The sequence below is a fragment of the Engystomops pustulosus genome, chromosome 1 (assembly GCF_040894005.1).
Source record: "Engystomops pustulosus chromosome 1, aEngPut4.maternal, whole genome shotgun sequence".
NCBI classification, from domain to species: domain Eukaryota; kingdom Metazoa; phylum Chordata; class Amphibia; order Anura; family Leptodactylidae; genus Engystomops; species Engystomops pustulosus.
Genome location: NC_092411.1, coordinates 133181359 through 133205959, shown reverse-complemented (window position 1 = coordinate 133205959; position 24601 = coordinate 133181359). Strand labels below are relative to the sequence as shown.

At 37.2% G+C, this 24601-nt stretch overlaps 1 protein-coding gene across 3 annotated transcripts in view; it reads left to right on the top strand.

Annotated features, from left to right (window-relative positions):
• Nucleotides 1-24601, top strand: part of ADAMTSL1 (ADAMTS like 1) — a 542967-nt gene that overhangs the window by 438202 nt on the left and 80164 nt on the right. For all 3 annotated transcript variants that reach the window (XM_072154046.1, XM_072154056.1, XM_072154066.1), the window contains 7 exons: nucleotides 2382-2456; nucleotides 7075-7232; nucleotides 13541-13652; nucleotides 14456-14594; nucleotides 19869-19919; nucleotides 21962-22166; nucleotides 22290-22437. In XM_072154046.1, the coding sequence (XP_072010147.1) occupies nucleotides 2382-2456; nucleotides 7075-7232; nucleotides 13541-13652; nucleotides 14456-14594; nucleotides 19869-19919; nucleotides 21962-22166; nucleotides 22290-22437 (888 nt within the window). The remainder of the gene's footprint in view (nucleotides 1-2381; nucleotides 2457-7074; nucleotides 7233-13540; nucleotides 13653-14455; nucleotides 14595-19868; nucleotides 19920-21961; nucleotides 22167-22289; nucleotides 22438-24601) is intronic.

The following is a 24601-nucleotide window of genomic DNA, read 5'->3' as shown; positions in this document are numbered from 1 at the left end:
AAATTTAGCCTATCATTGTAGCTTCTCTACAGGGTCTCTCTGTACAGTAAGAATGATGGGTCCAGCAGTATGACCTTCAAATGCAGTTCTGTCAAAACTCTTCTCACTTTTCCTGCAGTTCTAAACAGCCAATAAAGTGTCGCTTTAACATAGCGCTGAGAATAGCATCTATAAAGTTGCCTGGGTCTGCTGGAAGATTCAGTGTTTGGTGAACTCAGTCCTGGGGCGATGGCCTGAGGGCCCGCAGAAAGGGCTCTGAGTGCCACCTCTGGCACCAGTGCCATAGGTTTGCCACTGGACTAGGGGATTACACAGAGACTTTCGCCATGACATCTATGATCGCTAGCTCATTTGACATAACTTTGGCCTAGCCAAAGATTTCAAGGGGTCACTGCATTTGTCACAGCTAGTGTGGTCATGTTATAATTCATTGCAATGACCCATGGACAGTGTCCAAAAAATAAGGTATGAATACTTTTTCTTTTTTAATTTCATTTTTTAAGATATCTGGTTGATTCAGTTAAATGAATTTTAGTGATAATCTATATCGAAAACCTGTCCTGACCATCTCCATGTCCTTTTCTGACCTTATCAAGCACCAGCAGAGGTGCTATTTAAGGAGCACTTGTTTATGAGACCTTCACTCTGACTGATACAAACTGTATTGACTCACAATTGTTAGTATGGTTGCATAATATAGGCATTTCACCCATATTTACATGACAGAATGTAATACAGTACCAACACCAAGTTTTTGTGTGCACATAAATAATTTATACGACAATTAAAGGCAGCATTCCGTGTTCAATGAATCTTTGCCCTGTGATAGAGGGTTTTTAGACTTGCTGTTAGCCTTTGTATGTCAACAGGAATGTTTTAAAATACTTGTATTAAGAAAACATTTTGAAAATGACAAGAAATTGTAACATAAAGTACAGTTTGCTGTGTAACCTTACTTAAAGGAAACCTACCAGTAGCCCCTGCAGTTAATTTACATATGGCACATTTTTTCAAACCTGAACTATGAACTATGAACTATGGAATGCTTTAACATATCCAGGTGATATTGAAACTGTTTTCTCGTGGCACATTGCACTTCATGTTATTTGAAAATTTTTGGTGAAATGTTTCGCGTTTAAAAATTGTACTTGGCAAAAATTTTAAAACATTCTTGATTTTCAAAAAATGATCTACTTTTCTGAAACATACAAACCAAAATAACCTGATAACTAACATTTACCGAATGTCTGCTTTATGTTGACATGGTTTTTAAGCATCCTCTCATTTTTGTAGGATGTTATGAGGCTCAGAACTTTAGGTGCAATTTATTTTAGCTGCAATTTTCATAAAAACCGCAAAACATCTTTTGAGGGATCTGCTCAGAATTCAAGTCACTTTGAGAGGCCTCAATGATAGTAAAACCCCATAAATTAACCCATTGTAGAAACTACACCCCTCAACGTATGTAAAGCAACTTTTATGAAATTTGTTAACATGTTAATTATTTCACACGGGTTAAAACAAAATCAGGTGCAATTAAGGTATTTTTCAAAGAAATTACACCTTTTCACTGGATAAAATACCAAAATGCTCCTCAAAATTAGATACCCATACCCCATATGTTGTGTTAAAGTGCTGTATGGGCACACACCATGGCATTGAAGGAAAGGTGTGCCATTCAAAGCACTTTTGCATTGTAACTTTTTAAAGGTTTATATACTTTTTTTTTTAGCAATTTGAACATATAAGGGCTTATTTTCTTGGGAGCTGGGGCCAGAAGCATGACGTAATAGTACGGCACAAGTCGGGAAGTTACCTTGGCCCGTGCTGTCTTATTATTTCCACCATGGGTAATAAGGGTTAAAAGAATTCTACTAATATGATCATGATGATAATTTAAAAAAAAAAAAAAAAAATTAAAAAATGATGCTAATTAGTTTGAGGTGCTCCGGACTCCATACCTGTCAATTGAGTCTGGAGCCCCTCAGGCTCTTTTGCATAATTTTTAAAGCCCTTTTTCAATAAATAGAAGGGTATAATAAACTAATAAAAAACAGTGGATCCTGTGGATGTTCTTACTTTACAATCCTTTATCCTGGTGGTAGATTTCCTCTAAGTGTATGGAAATGGGGCATCTGGAACCTACTAGTACATTAACATCTGGCTATACTTGACATAAATATAATAGGTAGAGTAACCATAGGCATAATATCAGTATGCACAGAAGAACCCACTTCCCAAATTTTTGTCTTTATATTCCAGTATTGTATTCATTCAATCTTTTTGTTTAAATGCTGATATTATGCATTTTCTTTTGGAAACACAATTTAAGATTTTGTTTCTTTTTTATTTATTTACCTTTAACTTTATTTATGTTTTAGTGGATGACACTGTGGTTGTAATACCATATGGGAGTCGACATATCCGCCTGGTTCTAAAGGGTCCCGATCATTTGTGTAAGTGTACTTCTTATATTTGTATACATGTTAAGCATTTTTATCCTTCTAATAATAGTTTTGATATGTAATTTATTTATAGGGTGTTGGCCTTTTAGGGTGCGTTCACACGTGGCATTAACACATGCTTTTTCAAAAGCACCACAGCAGCTGAGAAGAGGAAATCTGCCTGATTACATTGATGTCAACATTTTGATTACAAAATACATGTGTTGACGCATGCATTAACATAGCGTTAACTAGCTCATGTATTAACACACGCAGTATGTAAATGCAGTGTTGATAGCAATGTAATAAGGCAATCTCTTCTTCCCAGCTTCTGTTAGAAAACTTGTGTGTTAACGCCACATGTAAACACACTTAAGCTATGGTAATTATTTGGCAGAGTCATTGTCACAATAGCAAGAGAGGGGGGAAGGCCCTAAACTTACCCACAGCCCCTGTCACCTGTGTAAAAAAAACCTCACAAATCCTAGTGGTCAGGGAATTCCTGTTTCACAATCCCTGCACTGAATGATTGCACAGTAAAGATGAAATTACAAAGAGGGTCAACAACAGATAACAGACAATTGTAGTAAGACAGAACCTGGTCAAATCCAAGATAGCGGCGAGGCACAGAATTGAATAGCAAGAGAATAGTCAAATAGCAATAGTCAAATAACAAGGGTCAGATACAAGGTATAGCAAAACAATTACAAAAGGCAAGAGAAGTGGAGCGTAAGTGTCAGAATACTGAATTAACAAGCAATATGAAATCAGGATTGGGCAGATATGTAACGTAGTGCCTGGATGATGGCCCTGGCAACAGACAGGCCCAGACGTCCATCACTCAATCCACAGCTGAACTCAAAATGACATTCCCAGATTTCCCAAGGAACATATCCTGAAAGGAAGATGTCAATCAAAAGCAGTCCCGTGAGTGGTTTTCAAGCACCGAAGCTCAGTAAACTAAGCAGTTTAGGAGAGAGGGGGTGGTTAGGCATAGGCAAATTTTATTTTTATTTTATTTTTCCTCACAATATTACAAAATGTATGATATTCTATCGTAATATTGATTTATGAAACAGTTTTACAGTTTGAGAGTTGAAAGCACTTCACAAATCTACACTGATTGCTTATATATTACATAGTAAAATAATCCAATGACCTATCATAACAGTCCAGATGCTAAGGAATAAGAATGATGAATTAGAAAGAGACTAATCAAATCCTGCAACTTACAAAGCATAAGGCACTGTTGTATGTCAACTCCCTCTACTCTGGATTTACTCATATACATGTAGAAGATTTTGGAAATTTTTTTTCTAGTTACACTTGACAACCATAGAATTGACCTCTCTGATACAAATGCAAAATCACAGAGCTCAAATCCTGAAACTAACAAGGTACAAGGGAAATTATATGTATTTTTTTTTCACTATGGATTTACGCATGATGATGTTGATTTTTGAATAGTGCTTGCAGTTACAGTTGACAACCATAAAACTGACCTTTGTGATGCAACTGCAGAATAACACATAGAGATAGTATTACAGCTCAATGTTTAATGATTTGGGAGCAAATCTATCACTAGGATTAAGAATTGTACACCAAGTACACTGATATACTGGTGTGGCACAATCTCCTCTTCTTTTAGCTTCTTATGCCCTTGTTTTTATTTTTAAAAAAAGGGATAAAAAATATGCAAATGAGCCTAAGGGGCTCCAGGTTCCATAGTTGTTAATGAAGGTGCCCCTCAGGTGCATTTACATAATTTTCAAAACCTTTATAAAAAAAAAAAGTGTATAAGAAGATAAAAGAAGAGCTGAACCTGCCAGAGAGGGCACACACCAGTATGTCAGTGTGCTTGGTTTACAATCGTTGATACTGGTGGTAGATTTACTTTAAGGCTCAAATTCTTTGCTTATGTATTATTAACTCACTAATCCTAATAACATAGCTTATGAGCAATACTTTAAAAGGCTTAACTGCTGAATATATGATTGAGTGGAACTAGAAACAAGCTTTCTAACAACAACTGGTGCTAATGTTACTTTGTCTGGCTAATTTAAAGTAGGAAGGAAATGGCTTGTATAAACAGGAAACTCAATGCCCCTGGGGTTCTTTGCCATATAGATGTTAGCCATATACATTATTACAGAACTGGTAGGTGATAAACATTTTTCAGAATATTTTAAATTAAGCAACAAAAGGTAAAAAAAAAACTATTCTGTAGACATGCCTTTATGTTAGAATCAGTGATCTGGATGTGGAGGCGGGAGAGGGTTCCTGGTACCATACTCTTAGCTTTTGGCATGGATTGAAACTTACCGCAAGTATAGTAAATCAGCTAATGGACGCTGTTGTATGCATGTATTCACTTTTGGCATTCTGGAATAGAACATTGTGTAAGGATTATCACTTGATTCTCTCAGATAGCAATAAGGAAAGTGCTCAGTACTCCACTACACTGCATATCACAAGAAGAATTACAATGAGCTTTAGGTTTTTTTCCCATATTAAATGTATAGAAATGCGTACAAAAATAATAATAGAATTAAGTTATATGTTTTCTTAGAGATCTGCACAGCCAGGTGATTCCACTCTAATTAAGCAGCATTATAAGGCAGAAATACAAAGTGTATAAGAAATACACCAAGCATTGGTGCTTGGTATATTTGGTGTATTTCTTACATTCTTCAGATTTTCGTTGATGCAGATAGACACCTCTATCTCACCGACAACACTTCCACTGTCTTGCTTTTCATTGACCTGTCCCTTCAAACAATCAGTGTCTGGGTAGTGCAGAGGTTTTGTTTATTGAGAAATACAAAGTGTGCCTGCTGGGTCATCCATAATGTTTTAATACATTAATATTTTTGTTATTGTTGTGAATATGTCTCATTTTGAATGCATTACAGGTCTTTACTTATTAATGCTGAAGCCTTTAATTTGATAATTCTCCTAATCATTAATGTAGGGGAGGGGCTATTAAGACTGGCTTTTTGAATGACAGTCTAAATATTCCCCCCCCCCTTTCCTTGGTGAAGTTCAGCTGGATCTACTAAGAAGCTCTGATCAGACCTCTTGGTCTTACAAGCAGCAGGGCTATTAGAGAGTCCAGTCTTTACAATTAAACAGAAATGTATATATTTTTGCTGATTTATAAGTATTCAGACCCATGCTTTGACACTCATATTTAACACACATGCTGTCCATTTCCTTCTGTTCTTCCTTGAGATGGTTCTACTCCTTTATTGGAGTCCATCTGTGTTTAATTAAACTGATTCGACTTGAGTAGTAAGGGAACACACCTGTCTATATAAGACCACTATTATAAGACAGCTAATAGTGCATGTCAGAGCACATGAGAATCATGAGGTCTAAAGAACTGTCCAAGGAGCTCAGAGACAGAATGGTGGCAAAGCACAGATCTGGTCAATGTTAAGAAAGAAAGCACTCAAGATTCCATAATTCTTAAATGGAGGAAGTTTGGGACAACCACAACTCTTCCTTGACCTGGCCATCCAGCGAAATAAAGCAATCATGGGAGAAGGGCCTTGGTGATAGAGGTAAGGAAGAACCCCACGATCACTGTGGCTGAGCTGAAGAGGGAGATGGGAAACAGTTCTACAAAGTCAACTATCACTGCAGCCCTCCACCAGTCTGTACTTTATGGTAGAGTGTGCTGACGGAAACCTCTCCAAGACATATGAAGTCCTGCATACAGTTTGCAAAAAACACTTGAAGGACTCCCAAACTATGAGAAATAAGGTCTGAGATGAAGATTGAACTATTTAGTGTTAATTCTAATCAGACACTGCTCATTATCTGACAATTACAATCCCAACAGTGAAACATGTATCATGCTTTGTTGGTGCTTTTCAGCTGCAGGGAGTGGAAGACCGGTTGCAATTGAAGTAAAGATTAATGTGGCCAAGTACAGAGATATGCTGGATAAAAACCTCTTTAAGGGTTCTGTAGACCTCAAACTGGGCAGAAAGTTGTCCTGGGCAGAAAGTTCTCCTTCCAACACGACAATAATCCTAAACACACAACTAAAATAAAAATGCAGTGGCTTCAGAACAACTCTATGACCATTCTTGAGTGGCCCAGCCAGACCCTGACCACAATTGCCAATTGAGCATCTCTGGAGGGACTTGAAAATGTCTGTCCACCAACGTTCACCGTCCAACCTGAGGGAAATTGAGAGGATCTGCAAGGAAGAATGGCAGGGGATTCCCAAATCCAGGTGTTAAAAATTTGTTGCATCATTCCCAAGAAGACTCATGGCTTTACTAGCTCATTATACTGCCAATTGGCTTCAATAAAACAAAAAGAAAAAAATGTAAAGGGGTCTGTATACTTTCAATATCCATTGTATGTAGAGCTCTGGCATTTTGAGTTATACCATAGAAAGGTACTTGGCATTCTTGCTTTTACAGCAATTACTTATTTGTTATTTATATGTTATTTATAAAAAAATGTTCTCATGTACAATAATCTAATAATCACAATAATAGTAATAATAATAATAGGTTTAGGTCTTTTGAGGCTCAGAACCAGTTGCATTGTATTTGGATTTTTGTTTACCTTACTACAACCTAAATCAATTTTACCATTGTTCTAATATCTTTAGACTTGGAAACTAAGACCCTGCATGGTGTAAAAGGCGAGAATGGCCTGAGCAGCACAGGTTCATTTCTTGTAGACAACACTACAGTTGACTTTCAAAGGTTCCCAGACAAGGAAATTCTTCGGATGGCTGGTCCTCTTTCTGCTGACTTCTCTGTGAAGGTAAGTTAGAATTAGCATTTATATGATATTATTAGATCAATATGGCTGGTCTTTATAGGATAGCTAAAGTCAAATTATTTAAGTGCTGCACCTGACAGTACGGATATTTTGATGGTCTAGCATTCCCTCAAAATGGGTTCCATTTTCAATTTGGAGTTTTCCATAAAAATGGCAGAATTTTAATATGGAAATAATAATGTAAAATACCTTGAAACCAGGATCATTGCAGAAGCCTTGGAAACAAAATAAAACATTTGCCTACTCTGAATAAAGTGCAAAATAAATGACACATGTTCCTATGTATTTTTTAGGATCAGCATATGGCATATAATATAAAGCTCTGTGTTGAATGCTGAGCTTAGCTAACAGGTACTTTTATGTTTGAGCCTGAAATATATGGCTTCCTATGTAATAATGTAGGTTAGCAGTAACCATTTTAGTGTTTTACTAAAGTTTAGTTGATGAAGGCTGTTTGGAAACGTTTTGGGATAAAGAACAGTCCACACAGAGGTTTTAATCAGATGGTATTTTTCCTGCCTTGAACATGAAAAATCAATCACAAACAATTCTTACTAGTTGCAAGTTGTGACATGATATTCATGACAAGAAATACATCAAGTGGTAGCATTTACTCATGGGTCAGCTTTCCAGCAATGGCATCAGTAGGCACATGGAACTTTCTTCTGATTTGGGCCGATGACAGATGAAACAAGATTGTTCCCACTCAGTACATTATTTAGGCTGTTTGAGGTAATGTAAAACATATTTCTGGAAGTATTGCATGCCTTCTTTTCGAACCACAAGAAAAATATAGCATTTGGGAATCACAATAAAATGAAAGCTTTTCAAGAAGGCCATAAAGACCTTGAGAGGCCTACAGCCACACAACTGTAAGTGTTGCATCCAATCCAAGATTTTTCTTAGGTGTCAGGGGATCCAAAGTCACTTGGTGTAGAATGCAAAACATGTGGCTATGGGGTATTATTGTGTTACATATAAAACAACTATTTCCTTAAATAATTATTACCCCGACATTTCTTTCATATATGATTTGCTATTATAATGAGTATTATCTGTTAACGTCCTACATGAATTTATTACTTTGCTCAAGATTTTCTGGGGGTAAAGTATAATCCAGGTTTTACAAGTTAATGGTTACGGATCATAGTCTAAAGTCCAATTCCCAAGATTCTCTACTTTGCTCATTTTTGGCCACCCTAAAATGGTTCTTTGTGAAACATTTTTGATCCAATGCCAGTGCTAAATTCTTAATTTTTGTGAACTACTAACCCTCCAACATCTGCTGTTTCATTAGTTACTACAGCATATTTTACTTTTCCTGCAAGGTAAAACCTTTTTTCATATTGTTTACTACAGACATATTGTATAAATGCAAAAGATACAGGGGCATATTTACTAAGAAATTAGGAAACTGCACTAAAAGTGCTCTGCCTGTGTATTAATGCTGGGTGCGACAGATTTATTAAGAGCGTGCACCAGAAATCTGGCGCTTCCCCGCACTGGCCGACAGAGTTCACCAACTTTTTTGTGGTGCACATTTAACATAGGGCGTGCAGCGGACTTTGCATGTTAAATATGGCGCACAGTCCAACTGAGTGCCGGAACACCCCCTAATTTGTGTCGCATGAGGAATAGTGAAGCCGCGCCACAAAACGGTAGCGTGCAACGCATTTGTGGTGCAGACACTTCTTAAATACCTGTGCAAGCCGACAGAAAACTGGCGCAAAGCCCTTGGTAAATGTGCCCCATAATGTTATTATTATGTTATTCCGAGTGTTAGGTTTTTGTGTTCCCTTGAGACATAAATTTTCAGAAAAAATAAATGTAAATATATTAGTCTTTACAGATAAAATGTTTTGTCAATTATAAATAAAAACTCAATGTAGTCATAACTTAAGCCAAACTTGGTGTTATATTTAAGAATGCAAATGTAGCATGCTGAGTTTCGGTTGTCATCTGGCAGAAACCTATTTATATCGCAGGAGATACAATGCCCCATCAAATTACTGATACTGAATGACTAAAGCTCATATACAGCTCTGCAATAATTTGAGGGTTTGTAATGAGCAGTAGCATGAAAGAGGTTGGGTTATCATGAAGGCTTAGGTTCAATGTCTATAGAGGGGTGGGTTTGCTTTGAATGAAGATAAAGGAAAATCTCAGCTGTGACTCTTGGGAAAAGTAGGGCTAAACAAGTTTTGGCACAACTCTGGGAAGGGGAAAAGGCCCTGCTGTAACTACTGCTAGAAGATAGGAGAAATGTAATTGTATCTACTGTGGTAAAGGAGAAGCCCTGCTGACACATATCTCCCTTCATGCAATTTAAGCTATGGCAGAGAAGGAAAAAAAGACTACCTGTCCTGCCAATGCCAGCTGAGGTGTACATTAGGGGAGTCCCAATGTCAAATTCTTCACGTGAAAGGGTTAAACCTTGATGTAACTACTGTGCGTAATGTGAATTATCTGGGATGTATGGACCCTCTTTTAACCATAAATTTCCACATTGTGTGTTACTTGCTGCCCCCTGTATCACTGATCGAATAAAGGGGGGTATTGAAAAGCCATGGTAAAGCATATATATTTCTTCAGAGATGTATGGAAACAAATATAAAGAACAAGAAATAGATTAATTTGAACATGTGTTTTAGTGTTTGTCATCAAATCTTGAAGCATGTTCTGCCTATTAAGTGAACGTCTTAAGGATTGCATCTAATTATATTTAACCGGATAAGGACCGGGCCCTTTCCTGTTTTTTCATGTCCATTTTTCACTCCCCACCTTCAAAAATCTATAACTTTTTTATTTTTACACGTTACGAGCTGTGTGATGGCTTGTTTTCTGCGTAACAAATTGCACTTCATAGTGATGGTATTAAATATTCCATGCCATGTATTCGGAAGCAGGAAAAAAATTCCAAATGCAGGGAAAATGGGGAAAAAACGCATTTGCGCCATTTTCTTGTGGGCTTGGATATTAAGTCTTTCACTGAGCACCCCAAATGACATGTCTACTTTATTCTTTGGGTTGGTACGATTAAGGGGATTCCAAATTTGTATAGGTTTTATAATGTTTTCATACATTTACAACAATTAAAACCTCCTGTACAAAAATAATTTTTTTTGATTTTGCCAAATTTTAACACTAATAACTTTTTTATACTTTGGTGTATGGAGCTGTGGGTGGTGTCATTTTTTGCAAAATTTGATAATATTTTCAATGATATCAGTTTTAGGACTGTACGACCTTCTGATCACTTTTTATAGATTTTTTTATGTTTTTCAAAATGGCAAAAAAGTGCCATTTTTGACTTTGGGCGCTATTTTCCGTCACGGGGCCAAACACATTGAAAAACCGTTATCATATTTTGATAGATCGGGCATTTTCTGACGCGTCGATACCTAATGTGTTTATGATTTTTACTGTTTATTTATATTTATGTCAGTTCTAGGAAAAGGGGGGTGATTTGAAATTTTAGTTTTTTTTATTATAATTTTTTTTTTTACTTTTTTTATTTTTATTTTTACTATTTTTCAGACTCCCTAGGGTACTTTAACCCTAGGTTGTCTGATCGATCCTATCATATACTGCCATACTACAGTATGGCAGTATATGGGGTTTTCCTCCTCATTCATTACAATGTGCTATCAGCACATTGTAATGAATGGGTTTAAACGAAATAGCTTCCGAAGACCCGAGGCTACCATGGAGACGGATCGCCTCTCCCCGATGACGTCATGGGGAGCGGCGATCCCAGGTAAGATGGCAGCACCGATCGCGGGTGTTACCGGTAAGCCTTTGCTTCAATATGCAGCAAAGACTTACCGGCTATGGAGAGGGCTCAGCCTGTGAGCCCTCTCCATGCAGCGTGACCCAACCGCCGCCGTGAATACACGGCGGGCGGTCGCGAACTGGTTAAATAATATAACTAATCTGTTGTAAATCTTCATTAAACTTCAGTAGAACATAAAGGTTCAAATTTAAGATAAAAAAAAGTTATGACTTGAAGGGTACCTGTCATCAAGAAAAGGCACAATAAACCTTACTCACCCCCTCCTCCCTAGTGCGCCCCAGCCATCTGCCTTCTCTAACCAGTAAAATCGTTCCCCAAACTTTTCCTGTCTATGTAGGCTTCACCCATCACTGGGTGGCACCACCCGTCATGGAGCGCGTAAAATGACGAGAAGATCTGCAGTTTCCCACACAGTGCACACTGCTAAATTTACCATGCAGTGAGAGGACAGCATTCTAGGACAGGAAGTGGATAGGGGGAGGAATTCCTGTATACTCAGGGTGAAATTTGAAGAGCAGGTATTATTGGTGTAAGGGGTAATATTCTGATAACAGATCTTCTGTAAAGGAATCTGCCATCAAAATCAAGCATGATAAACCAGGGACACTTACTCATAGATTCATAAATCTTCTTATATATGTTATCCTCCTTCCTTCTAAAAGCAACTTTTAAAATTACTAATGAGTCTGAAGACCTCCTGAAGTGTTACCAGAACATCTCTGTGCCGCAGACTCACAGGTAGTTACAGTGTGCAGGAGCACTTCCACCTTCCACTGTATGCTTCTTCTGTTGCAGTGAGATCATCAGGCAGAGGGAGGGGGAACTACTGAGGGAGCATAGGGGGCAGTGTAACAGCCTTTGAAGTTTGCTCATTAGCATAATTTGAAGTTGATAAATATAAGAAGATTGCTATAGTCATGGTGCCTGGATCTATGAGTAAGTGTCCCTGATTTATCGTGCTTGAATTTGATGGTAGATTTCCTTTAATATGCACCAAACCTAAATGTAGTGTACTGCATTTACCATTTATTTAGTTGTTTTCTATTAGATCTTGCAATTGCTACCATGCTTTCTCTTAAACTGCTGATGCAAAAGCATATATTATGGCTAAAACCAGGATTTAAGGTTAATTGGAGATTATTAGTCACAATTGTGAGATGTTCATCCAAGAGACTTCAATATTTTTCTATGCAAATTCTGTTGGAATGTTCCTGTTGTGGGTAGCATGACCTGGAAGTAGCTGGCCAGCGGGAGGTAGAAAAATAAACCCAGTCAGCTGCAATGGAAGGACCCATCCAGTTAATTAAAGAGATGCATTGCTGAGCTTATTATTAACTATTTGTGGTAGCCATAAACTCTCAAGTGCACAATTTATTTTTAGTTTAGACTGCTTGTCATAATTTATGTTTTAATATGAGCTTAGAGTAAAAATAGCATATGACCCTATGTGTGATGCACTATTGTACACCTACAGTATATAGTGAAACACATCACAGCCTTCCGTGAAATGTATACAATGGAAACTTTCCCCCAAAAAGTGAAATATAAGCAAATCAGCAACTCTTCCTTTGATGGGGAACATGGCCATGTTCATCTATAAAAAAAGGGCTATGGAGTCCTGCAGTCAAAGTTTTGGCTTAGTTATAGGTATTGTTGAAATTCTTAAATGTATTATCATACACATTAATATTGTATTATTGTTTCTTTTACCTGGTTTATTTGCCCTGAAAGTAAAAAAAAAACTACCTTTCCTCCTGCTTCCCTCTAGAGCTTAGCCCACTATTACATCCAGACAGGCATTTTTATTATACCTGGGAAAGGTTCATAATGTTGACTGTAAATTGACAGTAAACACAAGAGAGATTACTAGGGGGACAGTTGTTCAATTTGTTGACCTTAAATGTTTTATCTTAATACTTTTCACTCTCAAGTCCTTAAACTGATTCCCTGAAACCACTGCCCCACCAGCTTCAGAGCTTTATCACTGTGAAAGCGAGAAGTACATCTTAAATTAGCCTACAACCTACTTACTAAATGCTTTACTACTTTCCAATGAGTGTGACAATTGAGCACATAATGAAGAAATGATAAGCTATCATAAGTGACTAGGTCTACTTACACATTAAGATACCAGCGTGTTTCCTCAACCCTTTTTATTTTTCTATGTAATAAGAGGTCAGCCTTACATTTACCAGATGTTATTGATACACATTCTTCACATGCTTTTGAATTTTAGGATATAATGTGTGCTTGCCCTTTCCTTTTTCCAGAGGCTGCCTAACTAGTTTCCACCTCTAGGAAATATACACTAGAAATGTTTCAATTATTCTATTTAGAATGTCAACTCTGTGCTACTATCACCAGTATATACCCTGTATTACATAATATGCAAATCATTGATGCACCTGTAACTTAGCGGGTTTCCAGTACAACTTTAAAGAAAATTAATGCTGAAAAAACAACACGGCTTGGTGTGATTTTAGTCTTTATCCTTCAGGTCCGTTATGCTGGTGCTGCAGATAGTGTGGTGCAGTTCATCTTCTATCAGCCTATCATACATCGCTGGAGAGAAACTGACTTCTTCCCATGCTCAGCATCCTGTGGAGGAGGTAAGCATGAATACTGAAAAAAAGCAAGGGAGTGCCAACATGGTTGGCCCAGTACTTTTATTTTCTCCATTTTATTTTTTATTTTGTACCAATACAGGCTAGCCATATAAGACCAAACAAATGCTTGTTGTCTGAGATTAGACTGCCTTCCACCTTAAAGGGAACCTGTCACCAGATTTTACTCTATAAAACTTCTAGTATCTCAGGTAGGGTATGAAATGTTTTAGCCGTGTTGTTGGTGTCACATTGAAGATAAGAATCTTATCTTTCAGATTGCATCAGGCTTGTAGTTCCATGATCTAAACTAAATATATAGTAGGAATTGCAAGCTGCAGATTAAAATCAATATCCTGCCTTTTTTAACAGCCTGTATCTCTGGATATGTAGCCCCTAGAACCATGAGATTCTTATCTTTAATCTGACACAAAAACATGGCTCAGCTTTAGAACTGAAGTGACACTCCGCCTGTAAACTTGACTAAACTCAGGCAAAATAAAAGAGAGCTTACATAAAAGAGTGAATTTTAGAAAGGGCATTTCATACCATACCCAAGGGGACTAGTAGTTTAACAGGGTAATATCTGGCAAAAGGTTTCCTTTCAATAACAGTGCCACAGTTGTCCACAGTTGTGGGTGGTATAGCAGCTCAGTTCCACTTCATTGGAGCTGAGCAGCAATATCAGACCAACACCAGCTCAGGGACAGGTGTAGCATTCTTTCTAAAAGACACAATTCTTGTGATTCTAATCCTTGAAAATCCTTTTTAAAAAATGATATTATTAATGCAACTGCTTTGTTTTTCAGGATACCAGCTGACTTCGGCTGAATGTTATGACATGAGAAGTGGGAGGGTGGTGGCAGACCAGTACTGCCATTACTATCCTGAAAATGTAAAACCTAAACCCAGACTCCAAGAGTGTAACATGGACCCATGCTTAGCAAGGTGGGATCTTTATATTTGCATTTATTTTTGTTTTACCTACAAGCAGATTGTATGATATCCAAGGTTTATTTGGTTATTTAGAGATCTGTTTACACATTATATTTCATTTAAAATCACTTCTGCTTGTGAATTCATGTTCCAAACCTAGCTAACCTAAAGTCATATTGATTTACCTTGCAACTACTTTCATTCTCAAAGTAAATGTAAGAAAATGTTGAGAAGCTACCATCGAATATTGTACATGTTGTCATATAATAAAATATTCTGAAGAGATACTTACACACACAGTTTTACATTCTCCACAGGTCTAGCTTTGGACAATAAGGCGTCACTTACCATAAGCATCCTAATTTTGCATAAAGGTCCCCACCATTAAAGGGGTATTCTCGTCTGGGCACTCACATTTAGTTTCATTAATTTGCCGTATATAAACATTTCTTCAATTGGATGTTATTAAAAAAAATGTTCCTGTGTGAAGATAATTTATCATAAATGTAGCCATGTTGTCCCTTAGAAACGAGATAGCTTCCACGTCCACCTCTGCTGGAGTGAGTGCACAAAGAAACAAAAGGTTATTGTATATAAAATGTCCGGGAGTTACTACATGTCGAACGGCCACCCTGTGGTAATGATTGCTGAATCCAGGTGGTCCAGCAGGAGTCTATAGTGCAAGTCTGGCCACCGCTGCCAGGGTATGACGTGGTCGTATCCTAAGAAGCTATCTGGTTTCTAAGGGACAACATGACTACATTTATGAGAAATTATCTTCACACAGGAACATGTTTTTTATTAAGATCCAATTGAAGAAATGTTTACATAAGGCAAATGAATTAAATTAAATGTAAATGCCCTGATGGGAATACCCCTTTAAGGCTCTCTGTGAGACAATCAGGTTCATTCATCCTAGACTCAGAAGACCACCATGGACCCTGCTTGATCTTTGCTGCTGATACAGAAAATTACATTTTCAAAATCCTTCCCATATAATTAACATTTCTTAATTTTAGTCTGGTTTAGCCATTTTTCATTCATAGGAGAAGATTTATCATGTATTGTAGGCCATTTTTTGCCAGAAGAGGCTTGAAAAAAGTTGCAACGCCTGGGGGGCACAGCCAGGAATTGCAACTTTTTAATGGTTTTCTGCCCCTCACACTGATTTTCCGAAAAGTGGGTATAGCTGGTTACAGGACGAGCCAGGGAATCTCCGTTGATTTTACTATAGCCTGTATCAGAATAACGGTGCAGGTTATAGCTGAAATCTATGTGAGGTCAGACATGATATAGATTTTATTTTGCCATAGTCATGTGAACAATGTCAGAATTGGATGCTATGGTCCAGCCAGTAAAACCCGTTCTTAGAACCCACCACTGTACAACAGCTATATTATTATTTGATAAAATTCCTAAAAAATAGATGATACAAATGTCTTTCAGTTGTAGCTTGCTTCCTAGCCCATAACTTGGACTGCTACGACCCGGAAACACCTGTCAGTATGCTGACTGGCTTTTACCTGCAACTCTATTATGGTGTATATTATAGATGTTTAGTATGCTTAATACCTGGATGATGTACAGTGAGTGATTTCTGCCATGCACCAATCAAGCAGGGACTGGGACGCGCCCAGCCAAGGGGCACACTGGGGACACAGCTGCACCTGTTAAATTAAAGTTTATTAAAAATAATCTCAAGCAATAGAGTCTTAAAGAGGATATTATTATGGGCTTATGATTACAGCTAAAGGCTATATTTCTGCATAACAAACTTGCTTTCAAATACCCTCCATACATATTGGTATAAAGGCCACTGAGTTATGGTCATTTGTCATTGCACAGGCTGGCTTGTTTTCTCTCTGGATCAGATTTCCATAGCGAATTAGAAAAACACTGCAGCATAGAACACCTAATGCTAAGATGGATGCTGTTTCGGGACTAACTAGATTCAGGCTTTTTCTTCTTTCTGAAGTGCCTCTTAGCTTTCTTTTATTTTTGTATTTTTGTAAACTATTAACTCTTAGTGCTTGTTGAAACAGGCTGCAAAGAATACCCACCCATCTCCACTTTCCTCACCTCCAGACAAACCAGGCTGTCATGATAATGAATGAGGCTGTAAGGTTGAATGAGGCTAACCTTTCACTTTTTCACTCTAGTGAAATTTGTACACAGTGATATTTAGACAAGTCATTAACTCCTTAACGTTTTGGAAGCAGACACTGAACAATCTGCACTTGTAGCCTGCAGCATCTCATTAGATCTGTCTTCTGCCAGAATTTCTTCCTTTACATATATACCAAGGGCTGCAGTGTATTTCTGTTGGTCTTTCACACACATATGATATGATTTCTGAGCACAAAATCATATTTCTTAGAAGAATTCTTCTCCTGTCAGCCAAACCCAAAGTAATACATGTCTGATTACTAGATGATCACTCCCCATTTTCACATGTGTGGCTAATGCCCAAATATTGATTATGAAGGCACAACCTGCTTTTTATAAACTAATCAGTCTTGAAAAACTCAATCTGATGGTCGCTGGGTTGTTATTGGCAGGGCATGTTTAGACCCAAAGAGACCTTACCTTAACGCAATAAGAAGCCAGGCCTGGAAAAACAACCAGAAACAAAAGAACATTAGGTGTAATGGTGCTACAAGGCCAAAAATGTTAATACCATGATCCTGTGAAGCCACATACAGGTTGTTTTACGCTTGCCATAGAGTGTGTATGTGGACTGTATCCAAGCAAACCCAGCGGGGAGTTGTGGCTACACATGGACTTTATTAAAATTGTCAGATTAAACTGTACCTTAAACAAAGTTCTTAAAAAGAATGAGAAAAGATATAAGAAGTATCCCAGGAGAAGGGGATTAGGGATACTCTATTTATGGTCATTTTATTACCTAGTGGAAGGTCAGAGATACGTAATGCTACTTCTTTGTACCTAAAGTAAATTGGATACTCTGTTATACTGGATAAAGCAGCTCACAAGGTTCTACCAGTTTATAGGTGGGTGTATAATACACAGTACACAGTGAAAAGTATAGCACAGTACCTTTATCTGAATGTAAAAAAGGTAAAAAGTCTAGTGGATTTTTTAATGTGTAGGCAGACGTATGCAAACTCGTTTTACAGACTGCCCACAGTGACCTCTGGTGAAGCTCTCTGGTTGATTGTAATTTACAGATCTTTAGCCCCAGACTTTAATGGCCTCCCATTTAAGATGATACAAGTCAATGGCATATTGTAGAATACTGACTTTGCATTATGGCAAAGCGAGATTACATTCACTACTTGGTATCGAGTGCTATATTTCTCCAGAGATGTGCAGCAGAAATATAGCATGTAAATACACATATATACAATATATATCATGAAGCGTATTGATTTTGACAAGGGTTTTGAGCAGTCTCATTGTCACCATCAGTAAATAGAAACATAGCAAACTATTATTAACTTCTAATGCAAACCGTATACATGGACCATTGTACAGTAACATGATAGCTTTCTAGGGAAAAAAGGCTTCACTTATGTCTTCTGGCTGTGTTTGGTAGTCCAGTACAATCCCATTTAAATTGTCAGAATTGATCTGTAAAATCCGATACAACAGACAGGTGATTATGAGAAGACTCACAAATACTGCACATATCTTTTAAAGGGAATCTGTCACAGGATTTTACCAACTTCTAGCACCTTCAGGTAGAGTATAAAATGTCCTTCCTATGATTCCCTCTTCTATGTAAAACTTCACCCATTTACCTTTAAAAAATCCCCTTCAAAGTCATATGTAAATAAGCAAAGAAGAGTGATGTTTTGCTTGAGATGAGTCAAGTTTAGAGGTTGCAAGGGTAGTGTTGCCTCTATCTTCAGTTTTATGGTGCCTAGAAACATGCATAGTGAGATTTCACATAAAAGTGGGAATTCTGGTAAGGACGTTTTAGTTCATCTGAGGGAGCTAGTAGTTTAATTTGGTATAATCTGCGTCAGGTTCTCTTTAAATATATTTTATCATGTTTGTAAAATTCTGCATATAGTATACTGCCACTAACTGCTCAACATTGCACCACTTTATATGTGGTCTCGGCCACAGTCTTTCTTTAGCATCTGCACATTATCAGACGTTTATTGGACTTCACAATCTTCTCTGTTGTCAGTAACTTTGCCTCCCTTCAGGTTAGTAATCAGTTTTCCAAATGCCAGAACTCTTCAAATATGTCCTGTCTTGGAAACGGCCCAGTCCTATCTCTGTTGATAATTCTGCAGAGCCCCTGGTGATTTTTTGTCTCTTTTATTGTTTCACATGAAACTAACTATTAGGCTTGAATGTTTTTCTTGTAGCCCAAGAGAAGATGCTAGTACCAAAAGAGGAGTCTATATTGTGGGTTTTATCAGGGTCTGGTTCTTATGTGATGACTACATATGTGTTATCAGAACAAGTATTACTGAACTTTCCTACTAAGTCTCAAAGGTTGTTTCAGTTCACCCAGAAGCTGGCAGATTTCACAGGATGTTGCCAGCAGTCTTTCCTCTTAACCTGTCACCACTTTTGCTCAAGCAATTCACTTGATTAAGTTTATTGTACAAAGAGTACTATTCCAAATTCCCTGCTATCCAAAACAGATTACATTCATTGGGTTTGGGCTACAATTTAGTGTTGGTTGTAAACAGTGGAGGAAGGGGGATCTATTAAGCACTGCATAAAAAGAATTTTAAAAAGTAACCTACCGTAATAGTCGTTTTGCAACTTTTGGTAGCTATTGGTTAATTTAAAAATATATTAGTGGCGTAACATCTACCAGAGTTATCAAATATCAACTGACTTTTAATGAATTTAACACAGAATACTTCAACAGAAAATCTAGATATTTTTAAGTCATTAGAACATATTTAGGGTCCTGTTTTCATGAATGGCATAGCTTCTATTTATGAAGTCACCTTAACGAATTTTGATTCATTTGTTACCTAGAGTTATGGGCAGCATGAAGGCTTAGTGGTTAGCACTACAGCCTTGCAGCGCCTGGGGGCTGGTTTTAAGTCCCATCCAGGTCAACACCTGCAAAGTGTTTGTATGTTCTTCACATGTTTGCGTGAGTTCCCTCCCACACTCCAAAACATACTGGTTTGTTGATTAGATTGTGAGCCCCATGGTTACAGGGACCAATTTTGACAAAATTGATGCAGCGCTGTGTAATCTGTGATACTGAAAAGTATAAAATTAGTATTTTGAATTGTGCACATTTTTTTGTATTTTTATTAATGAGGATGTATATTTTCTCTCTTGCAGTGATGGCTACAAACAAATTATGCCATATGACCTCTATCACCCTCTTCCAAGGTAAGATTGCCAAGATGTGTGAACTGTAATTGTTGTAGGTTTATTTTTTTAAAATAAATTTAAAGCTTTAGGATTCAGTATTAGATTAATTGATGAGGAGGGGGGGGCTAAATTCTACCTAATAATTATGGTGATTTAATGTAATTACATACCAATTTGCTACAGGAATCGTAGCCTGGGTTGTTCAGAGTGAAATGAATATACTTTGTAATACATATCAAGCTCACTATGGGCCGTGTCATTTACCGGTACCTTGCCATCATAACCCTGATTCTGGGTCTCATTACTTACAAAGGTTGCAGTGGCCATGAAGAGGTACCAACACATTTTTATTACAATAGGGGGATAATGCCAACTGTGAATGGGAACTCTCTCTATCCTTAAAAACTTCCTAAAACAAGTTTTGATTTGCTATTTGAATGCTTTGTTACCTTAGTTTCATGTGTCCAGATTAGAGATGCCATTTTTTTTTACAATTTTTATGTGTATACAATGTACTGTGAAGTTACTAATAAAGAGGACCTGTTTGCTGTACTGACATTTCTGTTTTAGTACATACTTGTATTACTCATTTAACATGATTTATAACACTTTCAACATAGTTGAAATTTTAGTATAGTTTGCATAAAAGCAAGGACCCTTGCACACAACAGTATATGGCGGCTGTATACTAGATTTACACACGGCAGCAGGCACTGGAGTGCATTGTGCACAGCACTGTACGGTGAGCACACACATGTACCGTGCCGTCGCTGGAAAAAAGATAGAGAATGCTCTATCTTTTGCCCTATGTACAAACCGGCTTGGGTCCTGGCCCAGGCCTAGCATCAGTTTGTGTGAAAGGAGCATAAGTCTTCATATACCTATGAATGTCCCTTTAGTGTTTTATTTATCTGTTTTTGCATTTTTGTATTACATTTAATTACCTTGTAAGAATTATTCCTGTGGTCAGTTTTAGTGATTTTTGCCTGAGCATAACCCTTATTCTAGTCTCATTTCCATCTTTTGTTATTTCACATGGTTCAATCTGTCACAAAATAGTTAAACAGAAGTCATTTTATTATAAAAGTGAGAACTAGTTTTTAAAGTAACATGATTCCTACATTGCTTCTGCTTCTGAAATCATTTTTAATGACCTCAGCTTCCAGCTTGGCTACTCACGAGTGTGAAAATATTAGTTTTAAGTCTCATTTTACAAATCTAAAGTCAGGGCTTCCTTAATGATTGAAAGGGAGTCTACGACCATCTCCATTGGAAACCGGATGCTTACTATTGTTCCGTGTATATCAACTTCTACAGAATTATACAGTAGCAGCAAGTTTCTGAGCTCATGTTGTTCTCCTTTTCCCTTTTTTGTTAACTTAGTATACCACATGGTATGAGCCAAGGCTACATCAATCTATTGCAGTACTGTTTTTTTATCTAGCAGGAGTACTAGTTACTATTAACTTTGATGTATTGCCATAAACTAGAAGCCTTTTTATGATCTAAACAAATGCAGTTCTGTGATGAAATAAGCACATGGACATCTGTAATGCCCTTTTTTATTGCTTTTCCATATTCTGGAACTGTTAAAATTGCTATATATACAGCTTTCTCTATGGGAAGTCTTGGCACTATGACTAATGTGAATGTGTAAACCTCTGGACACACAGCAAAAGCCTGTGTGTCAAATGAGTCACAATCCTTACCAGTCTTTATTGTAGACATTTTAAAATTAAAGAATTCTATCACAGAGTATGATGGCATATAAGTAAAAAAAAATGTGATATTTTTCTGAGTAGAGCAAGAACTCCTCTGAATCTGCGATTTATGTGGTTCTTTAAGTTTGCATCTATTTTCTGGACACAAACTGTATAGGAACTGCACAGTGGGTGACCACAAGTGCTGTTGAGATGCTAGAATCCAACATGTCAGTCAATTGGTCATGTCCAAAGTTAATGGGATCTGCAAACAAATACCTTCATGGCCAGATTTATGGATTACAGCTACCATTGTTCTCAATCAAAATACTAACATAGATGGATCTTTCCTTGGTTTAGGTGGGAAAGTACACCCTGGACCGCTTGTTCCTCATCCTGTGGTGGAGGGATTCAAAGTCGTACAGTCTCCTGTGTAGAAGAAGACATGCAGGGGCAGATTAGCTCTGTGGAAGAATGGAAATGTATGTACACTCCAAAGATGCCTATAGTCCAACCATGCAATATTTTTGATTGTCCAAAATGGTTGGCTCAAGAATGGTCACCGGTAAGTGTCATATACAATTTTTTTTTTTTTTCAAATGAAGCCTGATTGTTCTATGCTTCTTTTGTGATAGTGTGAAACAAAGTTAAAGTTGAGAAAATGAAACAATGTGCTTATGTTTTTTAGTGTACTGTCACCTGCGGCCATGGACTGAGGTATAGAGTAGTTCTTTGCATCGATCACAGAGGCATACATACAGGAGGCTGTAGTCCAAAAACTAAACCTCACATCAAGGAAGAATGTACAGTTCCAATACCTTGCTTCAAGATAAAAGGTAAGGCACTCTTAACGTTACGTATAGTGCCTCAACCGAAGAGCTCAATAAAGCTCCTTTCACATCCATGTTATTCATGTTGCCGCATCATAAGCTCAAAAAAGTGAAAATGATGGCAGTTACAAGCCTGTCACATAGTAAACACTCTAAACAGATGCTTTCACCATATTGGGGTTAATAGGGCTTTATTATTGGTGTTGGTTTATTCAACAAAGCAAGTATTGGTTCCTTTTTTTAAATGTTCATTCAACCATAATCTTAGAAGCATTTTTATAAGATGTTCTTCAATCATTTAAAATTACTTTGTAAAACCCAAATTTTATGTCTCCAAAATAGGGCAAAACCTTAACAAAACATCTTCTAGCCACTGGATAGTATTAGTATATGGGACTTTGAGGATCATGCACTTTTTATATACTGGAAATAGTTGTGGCTAGAGACTGGTTTGGGATTTGTAAACACATGGGTCACTTTTCATTTATTGCTTATAAAATTATGTATATGTTCTCAGCTTAATGTTAAACTCTGATCTTTCAGTGTCTGTAACAAAAGTTGAAGGTATCATCTAACAACCGGCGCATCATTATATCTACTGTGATGATAGAATTTGTAAAATTAAATGTCCTTCTGATAACTAATACTGCGTAAAATCAGGGCTACCTATCCAATTACCACTGACCTAATTACTATGACTTACAATGTGGTTAAGCATAGTATACAGGTATGTCTCTCACATGGTACTATTTTTTATAGCTAGACAAATGTAGTATGTATATTATATTATGTTTTTCTGTGTGTGCATTAGGTAATTATGAGAGCATTTCAGGACATTTGCATATTTTGCTAATTTGCTGAAGCAGTCTGATTTGGTTGATAACAAATGCAAGTAGTAGCTCATAAGAAACAGTATCCCTTTAACATTTCCATTAGTAAAAAACATAATTTTGGATTTTTATAACTTAAAGGGCATCGACAGCCAGGATGAAAGATTGTAAACCCAGCACACTGACATACTGGTGTGTGCCCCCTGAGACAAGATCAACTCTTCTTTAAGCTTCCTATGCCCTTGGTTTTAAGAAAAAAAACTTACACATTTATGCAAATGAAACCGAGGAACTCCAAGCTCCATTAACACCTATGGAGCGCAGAACCCTTCAGGCTCCATTGCATAATTTTAAACGCAATTAAAATAAAAAACAGGGCATAAGAATCTAAAAGAAGAGCAGATACTGCCAGAGCAGGCACACACCAGTATGACAGTGTGCTTGGTTTACAATCCTTGATACTGGTGGTAGATCTCCTTTAATCATTGCTTTGGAGAAGCAAATGGTTAAATGTTGGTAATTCCACATTTTTTAATACTAACTGCCACTTACCAGCAGATCTCATTACCCCACTCACAATCTCATGAAAAGCTACTACTAAGTCATTCTTCAGTAACAATTTACTAGTACGGTAGCATTGTGGAGCTATGTTTCTATTTTAGAACTAGATTTTAAATAAGAATAATGTAAGAAAACTGCAAAGTAGTCTCCTGTACTCAAATAGTTCAACTCCTTGTAGTGAACCCCATTTCCTTTGGGCATTGATTCCATTTATTCTGGTTACTATTAGTATAAATAATTAAATTGCAACTGTAATACAACTGTTTATAAAGCTTTTTCTATAGCTACAATAGCGGAAAACTAATTTATTTTCCAATATACAGTGGGTATGGAAAGTAATCAGACCCATTTAAATGTTTCACTCATTTGTTTGATTACAGCCAATTGATTAGATCAAAAAGGTAACTTTTTCACTCATTAATGTACACTCTGCACCCCATATTGACAGAAATAAAAACAGAAATGTAGATAGTTTTGCTAATTTAATAAGAAAAACTGAAATATCTCATGGTCATAAGTATTCAGAGCTAGTACAGCAATGAGTCTTCTTGCAACAAGTTTTTCACACCTAGATTTGGGGATCCTCTGCCATTCTTCTTTGCAGATCCTATCCAGTTCCCTCCGGCTGGATGGTGAAAACTGGTGGACAGCCATTTTCAAGTCTCTCCAGTGATGCTGAATTGGGTTTAGTTTAGGGCTGTAGCTGGGCCAGTCAAGAATAGTCACAGAGTTCTTCTGAAGCCACTGTTTTGTTATTTAAGCTGTGTGCTTAGGGTCAT